Source organism: Asterias rubens, chromosome 10, assembly GCF_902459465.1.
Source record: "Asterias rubens chromosome 10, eAstRub1.3, whole genome shotgun sequence".
Lineage (NCBI taxonomy): Eukaryota > Metazoa > Echinodermata > Asteroidea > Forcipulatida > Asteriidae > Asterias > Asterias rubens.
Genome location: NC_047071.1, coordinates 4,307,861 through 4,327,878, shown reverse-complemented (window position 1 = coordinate 4,327,878; position 20,018 = coordinate 4,307,861). Strand labels below are relative to the sequence as shown.

At 37.9% G+C, this 20,018-nt stretch overlaps 3 protein-coding genes across 4 annotated transcripts in view; 2 read left to right on the top strand and 1 right to left on the bottom strand.

Annotated features, from left to right (window-relative positions):
• Positions 1–4,060, top strand: part of LOC117295738 (casein kinase I-like) — a 63,358-nt gene extending 59,298 nt beyond the window's left edge. For both annotated transcript variants that reach the window (XM_033778460.1, XM_033778459.1), the window contains exons 11-12: positions 22–200; positions 753–4,060. In XM_033778460.1, the coding sequence (XP_033634351.1) occupies positions 22–200; positions 753–807 (234 nt within the window). In that variant the 3' untranslated portion in view covers positions 808–4,060. The remainder of the gene's footprint in view (positions 1–21; positions 201–752) is intronic.
• A 1,036-nt stretch (positions 4,061–5,096) lies between these two features.
• LOC117295737 (PCNA-associated factor-like) lies at positions 5,097–9,843 on the bottom strand. Its single transcript, XM_033778458.1, has 4 exons — positions 9,717–9,843; positions 8,723–8,806; positions 8,316–8,496; positions 5,097–7,899 (listed from the first exon to the last, which is right to left on the bottom strand). The coding sequence occupies exons 1-4, from the start codon at positions 9,751–9,753 to the stop codon at positions 7,731–7,733; spliced, it is 471 nt and encodes a 156-aa protein (XP_033634349.1). The 5' UTR covers positions 9,754–9,843; the 3' UTR covers positions 5,097–7,730.
• Positions 9,844–10,014: 171 nt separating this feature from the next.
• On the top strand, positions 10,015–18,962 carry LOC117295736 (activating signal cointegrator 1-like). The gene is made up of 12 exons (XM_033778457.1): positions 10,015–10,136; positions 10,852–10,982; positions 11,283–11,424; positions 11,861–12,007; positions 13,110–13,367; positions 13,802–14,016; positions 14,465–14,798; positions 15,302–15,486; positions 15,743–15,864; positions 16,528–16,625; positions 16,888–16,984; positions 17,464–18,962. Exons 2-12 carry the CDS (start codon positions 10,897–10,899, stop codon positions 17,526–17,528), a joined length of 1,749 nt encoding a protein of 582 aa, XP_033634348.1. The 5' UTR covers positions 10,015–10,136; positions 10,852–10,896; the 3' UTR covers positions 17,529–18,962.
• The last annotated feature ends 1,056 nt before the right edge of the window (positions 18,963–20,018 follow it).

The window sequence follows — 20,018 nt, the reverse complement described above, 5'->3', positions numbered from 1 at the left end:
TCATAATCTTTCTCCCACCAGCAACCAACAACCGCACGTGCCTGGCCCGAGCAGGCGGCCAAGCTAGCACCGCCAATGGCAGACCAGCGTGGGTCTGTACAGGTCATGAGCTCCACCAATGGGGAGCTTGGACCAGAGGATCGACGCTCAGAGGTGCCCATTGCACCCCAGCCTGAAATCGACTCACCTGATGACACAAAGTAAGTTATAACTACAGAACTAGTTCAATGTTATCCTTGTATTGTCTGTGTGCCAAAGCGCTGTGGTCTAAATGGAATGGCGCTATATACATGTAAAAGCCCAGTGTATATACAATATTGTGTATGTATTATTGATTTGGGTTTGTGTATGAATGTGAAACAGTTTGTTTATCTTTCCTTCTTTTCTATTAGTTTCATCCAAATTGAGGCTTGTAAGAATATAGTCTGGTACCTTTAGTATGATGGGCATCAGTTTTGATTATTGCAGACAGGAAGCATGACCATCATGTCCATTTGGAATGATCAATTCCTCCCTTGTTACTAAGGTGTATAACAAATTTGACAAAGTTTATATTTATACAACTTGCTGTAAAATCATTATCAGAAAGGTCATATAAACTCCAAAACGATTATTACAAGTTAACTTTTTTATTGAAATGTATTCTCCTTTCACCACGTTTAGGTTATTTGCATTAAGAAATCAAAGGCAGGATCTTCCCACAAACTAGACTTAACGTCTTAAATGATGAATTCCTTATTTTCTTTACCCAGGTGTTGTTGCTTCTTCAAGAGGAAAAAGAAGAAGCGTCCATCATGTCGTAAATAGCCCCAACCCTGTCTCCTGCCACGCCTACAACCCCACCCAGTCTGATGTCTTGGTTTACTTCTCTGGTGGTGTCTGCTGAATGATGCTTCACTGACTCTCTACTCTAAGACTGGAGACCAAAATGCTCAATGGAATAAAAAACCTCCTCTTGTTCATGACTACAAGAAGCTTTCTGTCTGCTATTGAGAACCCCAGTTTGTCTTTGAAGTCGACAGGTTGATTTCTTGGGAGATGTTGCTCCATAAGACAGAACTGAACAGATGCTTCATCTGAGATGAAACTAGCCTGGTTATCCCTGTAAAAGGGGATTGGGCAAACAGCTGACAGCAGCTTGACCCTCACTCCAGGCTAGCATTTGATCATCAAGATTGATTTGAGAAAGTAGCAGGAGGAGGAGGATGATTTGACCAAGATAAATTCAGAGTGTGAAAGCCCCATTTGTACAATATTTTTGCTGTTATTGTTTTTTCGTCGTCTGGGATCGTTTTGCTGTCGACATTCATCAGGGGTTTTATCAGAGAAGGATTTTGAAATTTCAAAGCTTTATTTTTTGTTTTTTCTCTACTACTTTGATCTGCAAAATTGTTTGTATAGTAAATGGACGTATTGATTTTAACAAAATGGGGAAAAAAAGGGAACGTGAATCCGGGCAAACTATGTACATATACTGTCTTACCAGTTGCAATAGAATATGTTGAAAAGAGTCGTTTTAAAATTACACCTACAGGTATGCAGTTATATCCTTTTTGAATTGACATGGGGTATATAGGTGGGGTACTTCATGAGGCAAACTTTGAGGCTTCTTCAAAATGCAAGAAAATAACTGCAACATTTCCTATCTATCACTGGGTATGGATTGTGGGCCGCTGGCCAGATGCCAGTTGAAACGCCCGAGGACCAGCCAAAATTCTCTCCAAGTGGTCAGGCTGGCTAGGTCAGTGTTGAAGATTATGTCATTTTAATATAAAGCACAACAAGTGAAATAGCTGATGGACTAGTGACATGTAAAGCTAACTGACTCTGCTCGCCAGTCACTCAAAAAATCTTGCGTATTTCCATCTCGGGTTGAAGCAAAGACTTCAGACTCGCCCTCCAGGAAAAAAAACAACCCAATTTGTAACTCCATCAAAATACTACCCCGCACCTATTCTTGTCCAAATGTTTTTGATGTCAACCAATTCCCCAATACCCCACACCCCTCCCGAACCCAGCTCCTCAATCCCGCTACCCCACCACCTCCAAAACCCCACTCCTTAATACCCCTACCCCACCCCCTCCAGAACCTCACACCTCACCTTTTCTGTCTACTTCAATCTACTGCCTGTATATATTTGAATTGAAGTGCACAAAATTCCATGAAGATGTAGGTTGGCCGTATTCAGAACCACACTTGTAGGAATATGAAAAGATGAAGTCTGGGTTTATACTTCACGCGAAAGCAAATGCGAAGCAAATTACATAATGCAAACAATTTTGTCGCTGGCAAATTCGCTTTTGCAAGTCGCGTCAAGTATGAAGCGGAGTCGAATAATCTCAACTGGTAATTCCTCATAGAGTAATATTTTTCATTGAAACCTTGTGTTGTGAATTTACTTCAATGCAAATAAAGAGCAATCAATCTATATTCTGCACTGATATTGTCAAGCCAATGTCATGCACTTTGACCCCACCTGACCCTTGACCTTGTCTAATTTACATACCTTTGCATAACTTTTTGTACTGGACTGAATGTATGCATATTTATTCAAAGAGTGTTTTTTATATGAAAACAAGTGGAAAGACAGTTGTACCTCATTAGAAATAATTAGAAACGTTCCTTGATTAGTTTTCTACTGTGCTTCTTGGGGAAAAGGTTTTCAGTGCTTTGAAAAAGGCAGAAAATATCCGAGAAAAAAGATGTAGGAAGGCAATTTTGATTGTTTTACTTGTTCTTGTAATGTGAGAATAATGGATGACACATGTCTGCAAAAGGTCTTGCTACAAATGCCTGTTGTACGTTATTTTGTACGTTTTAAGTTTCTGAATGTACATTTATTGTTGACATAACCACATATCTAAACAAAATCACGAACCATAAATCTTGTTACCCGTTATTTTTCAAAGTGAACCAACTCTGCATGTAGGTCGTTTAAAGAGGTATCTACCAATGGAAGATAGAACTTGGTGGCCCCAGTCCCAAAGTTATAATTGCTACAAGTTTATTATGACATTACAGTGTTTTTCTGTTACTAGTAATCAGCCCATTCTGTTTTAGTAATTTGTTTCCCCTACGTTTGTTCATTGGTTGCACTGGTCCCCTGCACTGATCCACCGGTTCCCACATCTGATTAGTTGATTTGTATTCAGGTTAGGGGCAGGGTTAATTAAATGATGTCAAGTAGAGTACTGGTTTATTCAAATTCTTTGATGCCAAAAACTAAATCTTCAAAACATTCTCAAATAGTCAGCTTTTTAAAATTAGGGATAACTGCAAGTTGCGAAAATAGATAAGCGATTCAAACTGCTTACCAACAAAAATGACCCATGGTACAAATGCAAAAAACAGTTAATGACCTAATTGTTTAGACCCTAGCAGAGTCACTCTTGAAAAAAAAAATCCGTTGAGAAAGACTCTGCTAGGGTTGAACGTTGTGCCACTTGCTAGTTTTTGCAAAATTGCTTGGTGTTATATATGAAAGCAAACGTCATTGCCCTGCAACTCCAACAATCTAAACCCTTGGTTTGGGGTAGTTTTCTGCTTATTTTCTAGAAAATTTGCCAAGCTGAAATTCACAACATTTTTATTTTATGGAGATGTTTTGCTCCCCGTGTTTGTCCATTATTTGTCAAATTTGTAGGCAACTGGTTTTTTGTTTGTATTTTTTTGTGTATATGTACTTATGTTTGCACCTGTCATTTGAGTTTGAAAGGAATGTAAACCCGAACACACCAGATTTAAATGTTGCAACGTTATGTGCTTTTTGTGCCACACTACCAGCATGTTGCCCTGTTTTTTCCGTTGTTGTGGTGGGGTTGTGTTACCACAAGAGGTTATGAATTGACCTAATTTAGTTTCTGTTAGTTTCCAACTGTCCGCATTTATTTGCGCTTCAAAGTGTCGCTTGGTTTCACTCAAGAAAATTAAAGTCAATTTAATTTGCACCAATACAAGAAATTGTGTCCTCAAAACATGTAGCTACGATAATACTTGTAAGGAAAATTTAAAATCTTTGTAAAAAAAATAATAAATAAAATAAAAAAATGGGAGAAACAAAGACGCAATGTTTTTCTTTTTTGAATGTATAAATAGCTGTAAGTTAAACAAAACAAATCCTTGGAGATCATTTCTCTGTAAGTTTCTCCCTTTGTTAATATAAACAAATGAATCTTTCTACTTGTACATATTACTTCCAAAAGGTTTAAGTACCTAGTAAAAAAGTTAACAATACTTTTTGGCCACATTTTTATCCCTTTTTTATTACTTTTGTTGTTAATAATAGATTGTAAATGATAACTTGTGTTTACCCAGAAATTTTCTTCTTCCTAAATATCAAGACCCTGTGGGCTTGGTTTGGGAAATGTAAAAAGTGTCCGGACACTAAACTGCTTAAATTGACTCTGATATGAATTTATGGAGCTTGCCTTTCATCTTTTTGTTCCAAATCAAAGTGGGATAATTGTTGAAAACCAGATGATTTTGACAACAGCCCTTCTTTGACTTCTTCTGCGGCTGTGGCTTATGTAATGTCAGCCATTTTGACTTAAACAATGTTAAAAGCACAGTAGAAAAGTCACAGCCAGTGCTGAAGCCAGGTTGTTTGCCTAGTCTGATGTCAATTATTAGTGTCCTTAAAATGGCTTTGATCACATATGCTTTAAGATACAGCCAGTGTACACATTAAAGGTTTTTGTCTTTGGGTCATAGATTGTGATCATGCCTATGACTTGTTACAAAAATATAGTCGGACACCTATCAAAAATTCCAACCACATTGACTGTGTATGGATTTTGGGGTCAGGGCACTAAACAAAGATGGCTGCAGTGTGATAAAACCATAGAGTTATATATAAGAACTAGAGGGCGCACGAGTGATGCTTCGTGCACAAACCCTGCGGGACCGCAAGATGACAAGCGCGTCATTCTTGAATATGAAATACACGTTGGAGGTTTTTTTTTATTGAACGCTCACGCGATGTTGTTTGTTCAACTTACAAAATGGCCGCACAAAAACACGCTGTGAGATGCCAGTTTTGTCAACTTAGAAAATGGCCGCCTGCGCACATGCCGGAGCGCATATATAGGCCAGTGCGCCCTCTAGTTCTTATATATAACTCTATGGATAAAACCATTGATCTCCATTATACTGAAGTATAATGGAGATCAATGGATAAAACCTTGTATACAAAACCTACATCTCTTGCTGTTTTGTAATGTGAGTGTTTGGTACAGCTTTATTTATTTTACTTTTTTGGGGTAGGAATGTGGCAAAGAAACCAACTTTGATCCAGGTTTAAACTCTGGAAAATTGTGTGTACATATTTCATTCACACACATTTTCATTTGGTACATGTTGTACCATAGTATGCAGTGAAGGTGCCCTGTAGTTTTAATGGAGAATAACAAAACAACCTTATGAAATACATTGAAGGAATTTTAGATTATTAAATTTTAGTTTGTGTCCCGGAAGTGAAGAATTTCCACTGGTGAAAGGTTTTTGTATATTTATCTGTGGATAATAATGAAATTTGCTGCTGGGGAGGGTACAGTAAAAACAAGCAGTTTGAAATGTGTCACATAAAAGAAGGAATATCTGACTCTGCACTGGCTCTCAAAAATTGTTATCACTTAATTTATCCCAACTGGGAAATCCAAAGCAAATTCAAACCTTTCAGGGATGAGAAATGCCAGATTTCTGTTCTGCAGAAAATTTGCCATTATTTTCACTAGGGCCCACTTTCATATAGCTGCTTACAAATTTACGCTAAGCAATAATTAGCAGGACACAAGTCACAAATGGTACCTGTATTTTAGCTGGTAACCTTAATCTGGTAAGCAAATTCTTTTTGTGCTTAAGCAGCTGTAAGAAACTGTGCCCTGATATGAAGAAATCCTGCTCTTTGATCTACTTTTCTAGTTTTGAGGATACTGTTCCTTGAAGTCACAAGGTTCCTTGAAGGTTGAAATATCATAATTTCATCATACCTCCTTTGAGCCTTGTTACAGACCTTTGCCAATCTACTCTCACCCTTTCCTTTCATCAGTGGAAATTTGTCCTTCTATCTCAGCATACTATTTCCACAAAAGCAAATTGTCTTAAACTTTAAGAAATAACAAAATCAATCCTGTTTATTATAGTAAGAAAAAAACTGTGGTTTATTTAAAAAGGTAATAATGATTAATTATCAAAACTTTTGTGGATGTTTTAATAAAAACGATGCAAGTGATTTGGAAGTCACTGAAAAACGTATGTCTGGATGTATTTGCTGGTGTCAACTGGAGTAAGACTGCTGTATCAAACAAATTCATGGCTCTGCTTACTGCTGAATTCTGCGCTTACGATCACCATTTTCTGCTTCAGCGCAAGCGCTGAATTTCCATGCTAGCAGTGTAAGCAAAGAATGCCTAGTTTCGTTAAGTACGCACTGACACAAGCAAAACTTCCCCGCTAACCTGTGAAATACGCCTGATGCAAGTGTGCAATTCCCTGCTTCTGTAAAGCAGAGCTATGAAATTGGGTCGAGGCTATGTAGATCTGAGACAAGAACGCAGAAGGATGTTTGGGCCGCATACTCCCAAGGAAGTTTAGACTTATCCAACAACAGAGATTAATAAGTATCAGAATAAGCATCATATTTTTTTCAAAAATGAATTGGTAATTATTTATTGATACAAGTACAAAATCTAATAACCGTTATTCAAAACAAGATAAAATCCAACAATTCTTAAGTTTCTAAATCTAAACCTAGACAACCTCTCTTCCGAGTACGACCTCTTCTGTCTAACTACAATTAACACGTGCATCAAATCAACTCAATATGGTTTTTTTGACCTTTCATATATATTATATAATTTACAGAGGTATTCCTGAGGCAAAACAAACATTTGATTTGATATTTATTTTCCTAAATGAGTTTATTTCAAGATCCTTTGTAGATCAATATTCAACTTTGATATATAACCACATTGGTTGTCTTAAATACATGAACATCTGCAAGACAAAAAACATTGTATGATGATGATCATACTCATGATCAGAGGACGATACTTTGTCTCCAATGTTGTGGACATTCTCATTTGAAATGAATCGAATGTCACTTTTCTTTCTTTGAGAAAGTAACCTCATTTTTTCAAATGACATTCGAGGCTTGAATGTTTTCAGCCCAAAATGCAGTTTTGAGGTTGCACATACTTTGTTCCCTTAGATCAGGCACATTAATCAGTAAGTCTGGTTTGAAATGTTCTGAATGACAGAATAGCCTTTCACATCCCCATTTGATTTCCCATAGACATTTAAATTGAATTTCAACAGTGACTAAGTAAGCTCATTTAGGTTGCAAAAGTAGCCCAATATTTAAACAAAACATCAATTTTAAGAAGAGTAAATACATACATGTATTTGTACATTTTGAAAAGTCACATGAATACAGTTCCCACAATCTGCAAAAGTTTTTTTAACAAAGTTCCTCCTGTGCCATTGGAATGTTGACCTCTGTTAAAGGGCCACCTTACAAACAAGGAATGTCCGTGGGATTCAAACATAACCACAATGTTTGACTACCTGTTCGACTTAATTGGTCTATTGACACAGGAATTTCCTTCACACTGCTTCAGGATTCCCATTGACTGCGGATAAACTTACAAGAGGAGGGACACACTATTGTTCCAGGTTGTGGGTTTATAAATATTTACATTTATTTTCTTAAACAATTTGTTTCATTTATCTATCAATAATCATCTTCGCTATCACTAATGCATTTGTTCTTGACAAATTTCTGCCTTGAGGATGAGGATGACGATGAACCGACTTTCACCTCCTCCTCCTCGTCTTCTTTTTCTTCTTCGATGTCCTCCTCTACTCTGCTGGAACTACTGCTTCCTGCAGCATCTTTTATCCTAAGGAAAAAACCGAAGAGAATGAATTAAGACTCGACCAGGCAAACAAGGGATCGTTTTCAATTTCTGCAACTGTCCTTGCGTCTCCCAAGAAGAGCTGCTATAATCTTCACCGTTAATACATTTGTCTTTTTGTAGCCCCTTACCAAGGGTCCAAAAGGCTCTGATTAGACTGATTTATCGCTGGGGGGGGGGGGGGCAGTGTGAGGGAATGATCTGTAGCTTTTCCACAGGGAGCTAAGAGGGAGAGGCCGTTTTTACAATCATGTAACGCTGGTATGTATTTGAAGAAAGCAAAATGTTTAACTCCACAAAGTTTGAAGACACATTACTGCATAATTGCTAAATGATATTGAACAATTATAAAATCCTTTTTTTTTTTTAAGAAATTTAAAAAATTAAAATTTAATCCCCACCTCTCCTCTCTGCTGCATCCTGCTGTTTCGTCTTCCTCCTCATTGTCAGGGTCTTCGTTCTCTTTTTGTTTTGAGGCACTCCTTGGCGACTTGATCAAGAAGTTTGTGATTTCCTTCTGCCATTCTGGTGTTGGTCTCGGACAGACGGAGTTTCCACCTGCATATTTGCTTTTCTTGCCGGCTGAACAAAACAAAAGGTGAAAGGTATTGGTAAAACGAACACAGCATTCAGCAGGGGTTTTCTTTAACTTCGTTTCCACTCGCCCCCTGGACGAGTCAACCTTTTTTATGAGAGAGATTGGCTGGTTGCCAGCTTGCCGTTCGTTCACGCTAATGGCAGTTTGCTGATTCTCTCCTTGGGCGATCATCTAAAAAAACTAAACAAACAAGACTTATTTTCTTTATACCTGGTGACTTCATTGAATTACTGCCCATCATTACTCCGCTGCTACTTGCGCCAAGATTCTTGCGGGGTGCCTTTGCGGCGACAGCTATATGAAGAAATACAAGAAAAAAGGCAAACGTTATTAAATAATATCTTCAATTACAATTTGTTTACTTTTTTTTGTAAACACTTAAACAGTCACATGATGAGTCTTCCCTGACCAAAGTCGTAGTTACGCCAAATAATAATGGCACTGTTACGCCTGTGTACGCAGTTGCTGTCTGATTCTGTGTACATCATAATATTTCTGTTACAGTTCGGGCGCATTCAGAAAATCACTCTGCAATATTCACCGACATTTCGTGTCCCTATGGATTGGAGTATGTGAGGACAGTCCGCATATTTTAAATCACAAACAAAATTTTAGCAAGCTATGATTGATTGAATATATTATTTAATTGATCATAATTAAGGTAGCAATGTGGGTCAGAAAAGCACAAAGAATCTATTGTTTAATAATAAATAAAATCAACTATTTTATAAAATAGAGGAAAATATCTGTATCCGGCCGCCACTTTTTGTTGTGATTCATTATGAACAAAAATAGTACGCTTATTTTTTACTCAAATTAGATTTGGATAACTTTCCGTATGGCGCCACCACTTTTTCACTCACTTTTACAAAAAGGGATATATCAATCGGGTAAATTAGATACTATATTAATTCATATCGAATGAAAAAGTGGTGGCGCCATACGGAAACTTTTCCTTAGATACTGCTTTTGGTAAAACAAAATCCTACAATTAATTATAATGTTTTAATACTAAGTTTATCACTCTCTACATTATTCGCTACAGACTCGGTCACACATTACACTGCACTGGTCACTTTTCTATATCTAGTGTTTTGTATGCAACTGAGACTGAGAGTGAGAGAAGGACGGCGCCGAGAAGGACCAGTCGTTCAGATTTGATTACTTTGGAATATATACTCGCCAAACCAACATGTAAACTCACCTTTCCTACTGCAATTATCTGCCTTTGTCCGGACCATTTTTACAATTGACTATAATAGACTGATAAACAACAAAACTGTTAATTTGACGACGTGAGTAACTCTCTGATTGTACGTGTTCACTGATCAACGTAGGCTTTATGAATGAAATGAGATCGCGCCAATCTCAAAATTTGGCGCGCCACTGAAAAGGTCACTGAGAGTGAGGTCAATTGACTGGTTCCGCATTTTCTGTTGTATGAGAATGTTGCGCGACATACCAGCAAGGTACTTCGGAAAACACCGTGATAGTTCGTTAACTTTCGGTAATAAAATGGCAGCTCCCATGAACGGTCGCGGGATTTCCCTTACTTGTGCAATAACGACGTAGAGCTGTAGAGGCGTACGTGGCTGCAAAATCAGCTCAACTTTCAAGTAGAAAGGTAAGCACCTATAATGGGCCCTACCTCCATGGTCAGTCACTGGTCAGTGGACACTGCACTGTGTGTGAGTGAGTGTGTGTGGCAGCAGCTGAGCAGTGCATGATTTGGACCAGTGTCAGTCACATGGGCGGGGCATGGGCATGATGGGGGAAGGGGGTAGGCCGGGTTAGTTAGGATAAGAATTCATGTCTTCCCACCAGTTTGCTGGGAAAACTGTCTGTATCCTGCCACTACTTTTTCACCCATTTTTAGTACTAAAAAGTAAAAGTAATATCTCATTTGAGTACTCTACTAATCTACATTAAATACTCATACTGTTTTACTTTTATTATATTAACATGATTAACAAATACAAAGTGGTGGCGGGATCTACAGAAATCGTTTCCGTTTACGGATCTTTTAAAGATGATTGATCCCCCCAAAAAATTGAACTAACAAGTTTATTGAATTTTAACGAATGAAGTTGAACAAATGTTGTTACAGCACTCAATCAAATTAAAACTATAGTCTAGAGTTTGTACATTTAAAAACAAAGCCAGCCAGGGCGTGAGTCTCTTTGCACTACGCTGTGTCACTGATAATTACCTGGGTATGAATAGGGTTAAGCTTCTCTTCAATGCAAATTTTAATGCAAATTTAATGTTAAAAATGTTTTTTTTTTTCATGTTTTCACCTGATTTTAATTGTTTTCATTTTTTCTGTCAATTACTCTCAGAAGTAGCAGCACTGCAGTAAATTTTTGAAACAGCAGAGATTTAAGATGGTGTCTATGGGTCCGTTGATCCAATGGTGCAGTAATGAGTTATCAATTCTCCTTGGTGCGGATGCAACTGAAGACTTTGCAAAGTAAGAGAAAAATTAATTTGTTGTGTTGACAAAATTAATGAAATGTTCTATCTTTAAAGTGGTAAGTTGAATTTAATTTAACTAATTCTGGTTGTGAACCCAATGACTCTTAGATAAGCAGACTTAATCACTGTACTAGCCAAGAATCAAGTGGAGAGAAGACAGCGAAGGACGTTTTAGTTTTAGATGTGGGAGGAAAACCCAATAGAATTAATCCAGGGAAAACCCACGCAGTCAGGGTTATATTTGATAACTTAGCAATATATTTGTTGGTAATGCTGTCTTCTCTTTAATCTGCAGATATCTCCTGTCCATAGATGACCCCAAGGACCTTGAGGATTACCTTCAGGGGTTACTTGATGTCAATGACCCCAAGGCTAGCAGGTTCATTCAAGAACTGCTACAGAAGAAACAAGGAACAGCGTTACCAGAAAATATCACTGTGAGAAAAACACACATCCTTTAGCAGATTAGGCCTGTCTAATTCAGACTTGTAGCCTTATTTCCAGCCTGATGACATAATAATAATAATAATAATAATAATAATAATAATAATAATAATAAGGTGCTATGGCGCAATATGCTGCCAATCCAGCCAGGAACACCGGGGCGAACCCCTTCTCTTTTCGATAAGTGCACTGGGTTCTTTTACATGCTTTTACACAACACATGGGACCAACGGCTTTACGTCCCATCCGAAGGATGAAGCAATGGTTATGTGTCTTGCTTAAGGACACGTAAGTGTCACGGCTGGGAATTCAAACCCACACTCTGCTGATCAGAAACACCAGAGTTTGAATTCGGTGCCCTTAACCGCTCGGCCACGACAATCCCATTAACCTATTTACCCAGCCCTTGTGGATATTTTCCTATTGTAGGTCTACAAGAAGCCTACTGAAGACAGAGACCATGTATCTAAACCCAGCAAGTCACAAAGCAGGTCAAAGTTCAAAGAGAAAAAGACAGGTGGATTCTCCAAAGTTAATCTGTCGACTGTCAACTCCGAACCTCGCATGCCAGGAGATGTGAGTCAACTTCAAATTGTTTTTTTAACTCTCAGAATTCAGCGTCCTAGAGCATGTCAATATGATTAAAGCCATTGGACCCTTTCGGTAAACAGTATTGTCCAAGGACCACACTTCGTGTATCACAACTTCTATATCAAATAACAAACCTGTGAAAAAATAGGCTCAATCGGTCATCGGAGTCGGGAGAAAATAACGGGAAAACCCACCCTTGTATCCGCACGTTTTGCCGTGTCATGACATGCGTTTAAAATAAATCCGTAATTCTCGTTTTCGAGAACTGATATTGTTTTACTGTTTTCTCAAAAAGTAAAGCATTTCATGGAATAATATTTCAAGAGAAGTCTTTCACCATTACCTTCTGTAAACCCTGTAAGTCATTTGTAAATCTGTGAACTTTTTTTCTTTTTTTCTGTACCGAAAGGGTCCAATGGCTTTAAGGCGCTGTATAAGTTTTGGGATTATTATTATTGAGAATGTAACTTACTGCCTGTAGTTCTTAAAGGAACACGTTGCCTTTGATCGGATGAGTTGGTCTATAAAAAGTGTTTGTAACTGTTTGTTATAAAATGCATATGATTGGAAAGATGTTTTCAAAGTAGAATAGAATGATCCACACAAATATGCCTCGAAATTGCGTGGTTTTCCTTTTACTTTGTGAACTAACACAGTCGGCCATTTATGGGAGTCAACAAGTACACATTGTTTGTGTGAATAGCAAATAGTTTGATGAAGTAAATTGTTTTCAGAATTTCATTTGTGTCTTTTAATGATATTGTATAGATTTGGAGGTTTTAGATAGAAAGCAAAAAAAAGAGTTCTCACTTGACTGTGGTCCCAAGGCCAAACACATGAGTACCTGTTAGAATTCAGTTCAAGTGGTCCGACTGGCTAACTTGGTGTTGAAAAGCTTCACTATTTAAAGCTTCACTATTTAATATGAATATGGACTAGTGAAAAAAACGATGGGCTAGTTAAAGGAAGAGGTTACTGGTGGATGGTAGCTGGACAAATTAAAGGCATCCCGGGTTCAAGTCCGCTCTAGTAAAGTTTTCTTCGCTCACACAAAATGAATCAATAACTTGCTCTTTCTTTTGCATAGCCTCTTCCAGCCTCTGCAACCCCTGTGTCCCAGCAACTGACCGAGGACCAGGCTAACAAACAAGGTGCCAAACGAAAACAGAAGTACGTGGCTCTGTACAGCAAGGAAGGGGAGGCACGGAGCGTTATACATCTCACTGGAAGACACTGGTGCGAGTGTCAAGCTCAGAAACACAGCCTCGTGGCAAACTGTCTGAAATGTGGCCGGGTAGTCTGCAGTCAAGAGGGCTCTGGTCCCTGCCTCTTCTGTGGTTCAATGGTCAGTTTATAGGTCATTATATGTTGTGTTCATCATGGGGGCTAACATTAAAGTATATCTTGGTTAATATAGTTTGTGAACACCATGTCTATCGGTCAAGTTAGGTGGTCAAGTTAGGATGATCTGGTCAGTCAGACTGACCTGACCTCACCAACCTGCCTGACCTGACCAACCAACTGACCTGACTGACCAACCTCACCTGACCACCCTGACCTGAGGTCAGTTGGTCTGTCACATTTACATCAATAAAAGTCCAAAGAATACTGAACTAGTAAACAAGCCCATTGTTAATATGAAGCTTTTGGATTGTTTTGTCTGTGCAGTACCAAATCCGTCAAACTTGGGTTGAATTTGGGGAATTTTTTATAATTTTATTTTTCAGCTATTTGGGATAGCGGCATAATGATTAACAATTCTTTCTTTTTTGTCTGCAGGTTTGCACAAAGGCAGAGCAAGAAGTCCTGGCTCGTAATTCCAATGCAAGCAAGAAACTGTTCCAGAAGTTGATGGGTGAAGGGAAGCACGGAGCTGGGGGTGGGCCGACCTCTAATGGGGATGTCTCTTTACCTTATGCCTCTTCTAAAAAGCAATCAGGACTAGAGAAGGCTCTTCAACATAAGGACAAACTCATGGAGTATGACCAGTCTAGGTAAAGCAATATTTTTTTTTTCTGAATAAATGTTTACGGGAAGGTGTAGGTTTGGTAATTACTCTTAAAAGTAATGGTGATCAAAACTTTTGGTTAGAAACCTACAGCAGTTTTGGATAGCGGTGAATGCATCTACATGGTTCACTGTACACAATTGTGCTACCATACTAGTTGCATGCTGGAAAATATTACCAACAGTTACCGCCCCTCCATGACAAAACTAACTGAAAAATGTTTGGTAAATTGTGAGCGTTTTTATTTCACTGGAATATGTAACATATCCTATCTCTGCCTGTTTTTACACTTTCATCCTGTTTTTATGACAAAACAGCTTATCTCTGTACCTGCTTTTTTCAAAATTAATTTTTGTTTAGTGTTTTGTTATGGAAGGGCCGAGTAGGAGTGTTGAGTTTGAAGATGATACATTGTGATTTGATTCTATTCATAGCGCCCGGCGCACGCAAGTCATTGATGATGAATCTGACTATTTCTCCACTGACTCCAACAAGTGGCTCACCAAAGACGATCGGGAGAAACTCCGTAAGCGCAGAGATGAACTCCGAGAACTCAAGCATGGCTCACGCCTTAAGAAAACATTTACTCTGGACTTTGCCGGTCGAAAAGTCGTTGAGGACTCTGGAAAGATTGATATGTATGACGGTAAAGATGAGGTTGTACAAGCTGTGAACTATGGCAAGACTGGCCAAAAGGTCAAGAGTCAAAAAGGAACTGTAGGAGACATTGACATCATCAATCCAAATATAGTTCAAGATGCACCACACGTAAGAAAATTACTCATTTTGAATCATGAAAATGAATCATTTGAAAACTCTTTGTGAATTGTTATGCAAAGAAGGTATGGTTTTGCTAACCACTACAAACACAAAGTTCTTATCCGAGAAGTATACCTTTTTTCACAGGAATCAGGAAAGTACCTTAGATAGTAAGGGTATATTGTTGCAGCGTCCGCTCTTCAAACGTGGGGTTCAAACTGTCTCTAGCTACCACGCAAGCTCAGTGGTCTGGTGGTAGGATATTTGCTATAGAATAGCAAGGGTTGTGGGTTCTAACCCCACCCGAGTATTTTGCCTGTGGTTTCAGGATTCGGGGGACGGGGGGGGGGGGGGGGGGGAGGGATACTGAGTGTACAGTGCTTTACACACATCGGTAGTGTAGAACCAAATAATATTCTTTTTCCCTTATTTTAACAATTTTAACATCTACTCTCTTGAAAAATAAGTTTAATTATTGCAAATTATGATATATATTTTTTTTTTTTATATAGTTTGTCCAGAGTGAGAAGGATAGGTTTAGGATACAAACATCACATCAGAAATCAGAGAAACTCTCACAGGCGGCAAAAGGGACGTTACGGATCCAGGATCGAGAATTAATGGAGATGTCTGATGAGGGATTCTGTCTAAGTATGCATCAACCTTGGGCATCACTTCTTATATCTGGAATCAAAACGTAAGAAACAAGAAATCACTTGATGTGGGTTCGAATCCCACTCGAAAGATGCCTGTTGTTTTAAAGAAAAAGAAATTCCACAGAACCTGGGAAAGTATTACAACTTTTCTCGGTCTACACCTTGTTGTATGTTCTTCAGAGAAAATGTTTTAATCTTCTCCCCAAAAATTATACCTCAGTATTTAAAGTTTCTTGTAACCTGAACTTTGTAATCGGGGTATTTGTTGTGGTCATTGTTCCTTGATAATTATTTCAGGCATGAAGGTAGGACGTGGTACTCGTCTCATAGAGGCAGGTTATGGATCTCAGCCGCATCACATCAACCAACTCCTGAAGAAATCTCTGAAGTAGAAAAGTTTCACCGATTATCACACAGTGGTAAGGGCCTCTACTGATTCTACTTGATGCCCAATTTCATAGAGCTGCTTAAGCACAAAAAAGTAGCTAAGCAGAACAAAATTATGCTTACCAGAATATGTTTCCTGTCATAATACCATCTCTCATGAACCATCTGATCATCTGTGACTGGTATCCTGCAAATTTGTGCATAGCGAAACTGTTTAAGCCATATTTTCTGCCTAAAGACGATGAACAGTACTATTGGTAATTACTCAAAATAATTGTAAGCATAAAAACTTACTTGGTAACGAGCAGTGGAGAGCTGTTGATAGTATAAAACAGTGTGAGAAACGCTCCCTCTGAAGTAGCATAGTTTTTTAGAAAGAGGTAGTTTCTTACTAAAATATGTAAGACTACAGACCTGAAACTTGTTTATGCTTCTGGAAAGCACACGAATTTGTGCAAGAAGGGTGTTTTTTCTTTAACTATTCTCTTGCAACTTCAATGACCAATTGAGTCAAAATTTACACAGGTTTGTTATTTTATGCATACATTGAGATACACCAAGTTAAAATACTGATCTTCAACAATTTCCAAAAGGTGTCCAGTGCCGTTAGGCAGCTCTATGACACTTTGCCCTTTTGAATTGGGTCAATACACTGTTCATGACTCTTAAACTTCGTCTCCTTCTTAATATTATAGATGAGGACATTCATTTCCCCGAGGAGTACCCAGTAGCTTGTCTTCTTGGCTGTGTAGACATGAGGGACTGTCTCTCACAAGAACAATACCAAGAACAGGTGGGTCAACAGTAATAGTGTCTTGAGACGTTGGTAGTCAGGTTGGCTCAGTGGTTTCTGTCCCTGCCTTTCACTTCTATGAACCCTGGTTCAAGCCCAAACCAGAACCTTGCATGTGGATTGGGTTTTTCAGTTCCTACTTGACTGCGTGCGTTTTTCCTGTAGAGGTTTTCCTCATTGATGATTTCAATTTGCTCCTTGGTGCAAATTCCATTTTTTCTTGTTTTGCTGTAAACTTGAATGTTGTATTCTTTGTTTACAGTATTCCCATGGCGACAGCTCATCACCTTATGTCTTTATATGTGAAAATCCACAAGAACTGGTGGTGAGATTCCCGTTAAAAGGAAAACATAAAATATGTGAGTGAATTAAATGTATTTATATCTTAATTTTACAAAGTACAATCCATGATTTGTAACTAATAATGACAATTTTTTTAAACGGAAAACTTTAGTTCAGTATACTTGAATATTTTGGTTGAAGTACTGCCATGTAAATGTATGCAAAGTGACCCCTCAATCAGGTCTAATTTTGATTGAGCTTGAAACGAGATGAACTAGCACAAAATCCCAAGGTTACACCCAGCTCTCCTCGGTACCAATTAGTACTCCTGGGTGGAGAGAATCAATCATGATGAAGTTCCTTGCTCAAGGACCCAAATGTCACGACTGATCAGGGCAGGGTTCGATTCCACATGCAGAACTTTTAAAACTTTTTCACTCGGTTGAACATCACTTTGAGCTTTGATGTGACGGTCAAAATTTTCCACTTTTTTTTCTTCAGATTTGCAAAATGTAAAACTATCTCTCTGACTCATGTTTATAAATTTTGTTTGCAGGGAAGCTTGATGGTCAGATCTTGAAGGCAGCAAAGAAAGGTTTAAGACGACCCAAGGATCATTGACAAAGACCATCTGCCCCCCCCCCCTTTCGCCTTACCAATTAGCCACATCCTCCAACGTGCAATACAGAAGTTGTTTGGGGTATATTGCCATTATTAACCAACTATTAATCACATCTTAAGAACCATGTCTTATGAGACAATGTGCACATCACTGCTCTCAAGCAATCTCAAAGAAGTGGTGTTTATGTTTCAATGTCCAGATAAGTGGCAAGGAGATCTTTATCTTAATTAAATACCATAAAGGAGGAAACGTTTTTCAAAGATTATTTCTTGGTACGGCGAACGTTTTGAGCCACAAAAGCCATGGGCTAATGGAGGCCATCCTGAAACTGAAACCCTGGGATAGAATGAAGAAACTTTTTGAAAATGTCTGTAAGTTGTGCTAGCGAAGTGTTCCTTTTACATACAGTGCAGTTGGTTGCCTTCAAGTTGCCTGTAAACATTGCCTTATTTGTTAATCACTGGGTGATGACCAATACGTCTGTAAAACAGCGGAGGCTTTATGCTCCTAAAGTCAGGATTTTTCTCAGTCTTTCATAAACAAGCGCAACTTCAAAAACAAAAGTACACATTGACACCCATCTTAAACAACTTTTCAATAACAATGTTAAAATTTATCAAAGTACATTTTAATTAAATGAACAAATATTTAAAGAAATGGTTGATATGGCTGCTAAAAAGAAATTACAAATTTGGAGAAATACCAAAAACAAAAAACCCACACTTTGCACAGTAATTTTCTGAAACAGTATAAAATAAATCAGCTGTTGATTGTAAAGAATATATTTATTTTGGACATAAATGTTGTCAGTTCATGTAAAATCCTTTGATTTTTGAATGTTAAACAAACTCTACAATATGTTGTTCTTTTAGAGATCATTGATGTAGCAAACTTCAAAGTTTATCAAAACAGTATTTTGCACAAGATTTTATGATGTTTAAAATAATGCAGTTTAGCAACAAGACTTTCATGTCGACAAAATTCCCAAATGAACCATATGCATTGATGCCATCTTAGAGGTCAGGCAATGATGACAGAACAAATTGCACATGTATGCGCTGCGCATAGGATTGGCCAATCAGCAACCTTCTTTTGACCATCAGCCGAGGGCACACTTCTCAAGTGACATAATTTTTTTAATTTGCATAAAGGTCTATTGATTTTTATTTCAGAGGAGAAAATGGGTTTTATAAGTTACCCTCAAACTTGACTTTTGATTCAAGGAAATTAGCAAGTTTTACTTTTTGTTGTACATTGGTACTTGTATGGATGATGGGTACTGCATAATGCTCATTCTTACGATTATGCCATTTAGTTTCTTTTTTCCATAATTTATTTTAAGGTGCACAAAGAATTAAATGTTTACGGTGCTAAGAAGGCGAAAGGTTTATTGCTAGAAACAAAAAAGTATTAAAATAATGATACAGTATATTAGTCAATGGTGAGTTGTAGTTCATTTAATTAGTTTCACTCAAAGCCCAAGTATGATTGTGACAATCTTTTTTCCTTCTTTTTGTAGTTTTTTTCCTCTTTATGCACCTCCAAGAACACCCCACAAACAACACCCCCGATAAACAGCACTGTGACCTTTTTGTTCTTCTGCATCCAATGCAAGAATTACAATTATTCACTGCTAGTCGTGTTTGCCATATCACATTACAAATTATTTAAAACGGACCGAGCGAACTGTGAGCCCTTCCAAACATTACAAATTATTTAAAACGGACCGAGCGAAATGTGAGCCCTTCCAACCAAATCTGGTAAAGCGCCCTCTCGTTACCTTTTTTACTCTGGGCCCAATTTTCCCACCATTATTGTAGTCCAGAAATAATCCATATTCTCGTTATTGTCAGTTGTTGTTTTTCCAGACCAGCTGTTTTCCGTTTCTCTTTTTATTTACTGGATAAAACAATGACGAGTTCATGGTTCTCAATCGATATTTTAACAGATGGTAAAAAATCCTCTTACGTAGAGGAATTTAATCCATTTGAACTGTCTGTCAAAAAAAACGGGCAATGCAAATTATGTGAGGATAAATTTTTCCAAAACTATAATGTTCATTACTTTTGTCATGATTATAAGAGATGTTTTGTCATGATGCTGCGAAGATATTATCATCCCATAAATGAACATGCTAGTTCAATTGTGTACAGGGTTACGTCGGCTATTTTGAAAAAGGAAAAGTTGTTTGTATTCTCAGGTTAATTTCTTTTTTTTGGGGGGGGGGGGGGGGGGCCGATATAAAGCATTTTGAGAATCATTTCAAGTTGAAGTAGTGTCCTTAACACTCCGTTTTTATCTCTTTTGGAAATTTTCGCATTATAAAACAATTCGAACGGTTCCAAAGGCAAAACTAAACGTTCCATTATGAAAATCTTTAATTTAAGATTGACTGGAATGAAATTTAAGAGCTCAGAACAAACAAACAAACAGACAGACAATTAAACACCCCAACAAACAAGCAAACAAACAAACAAACACCCCAACAA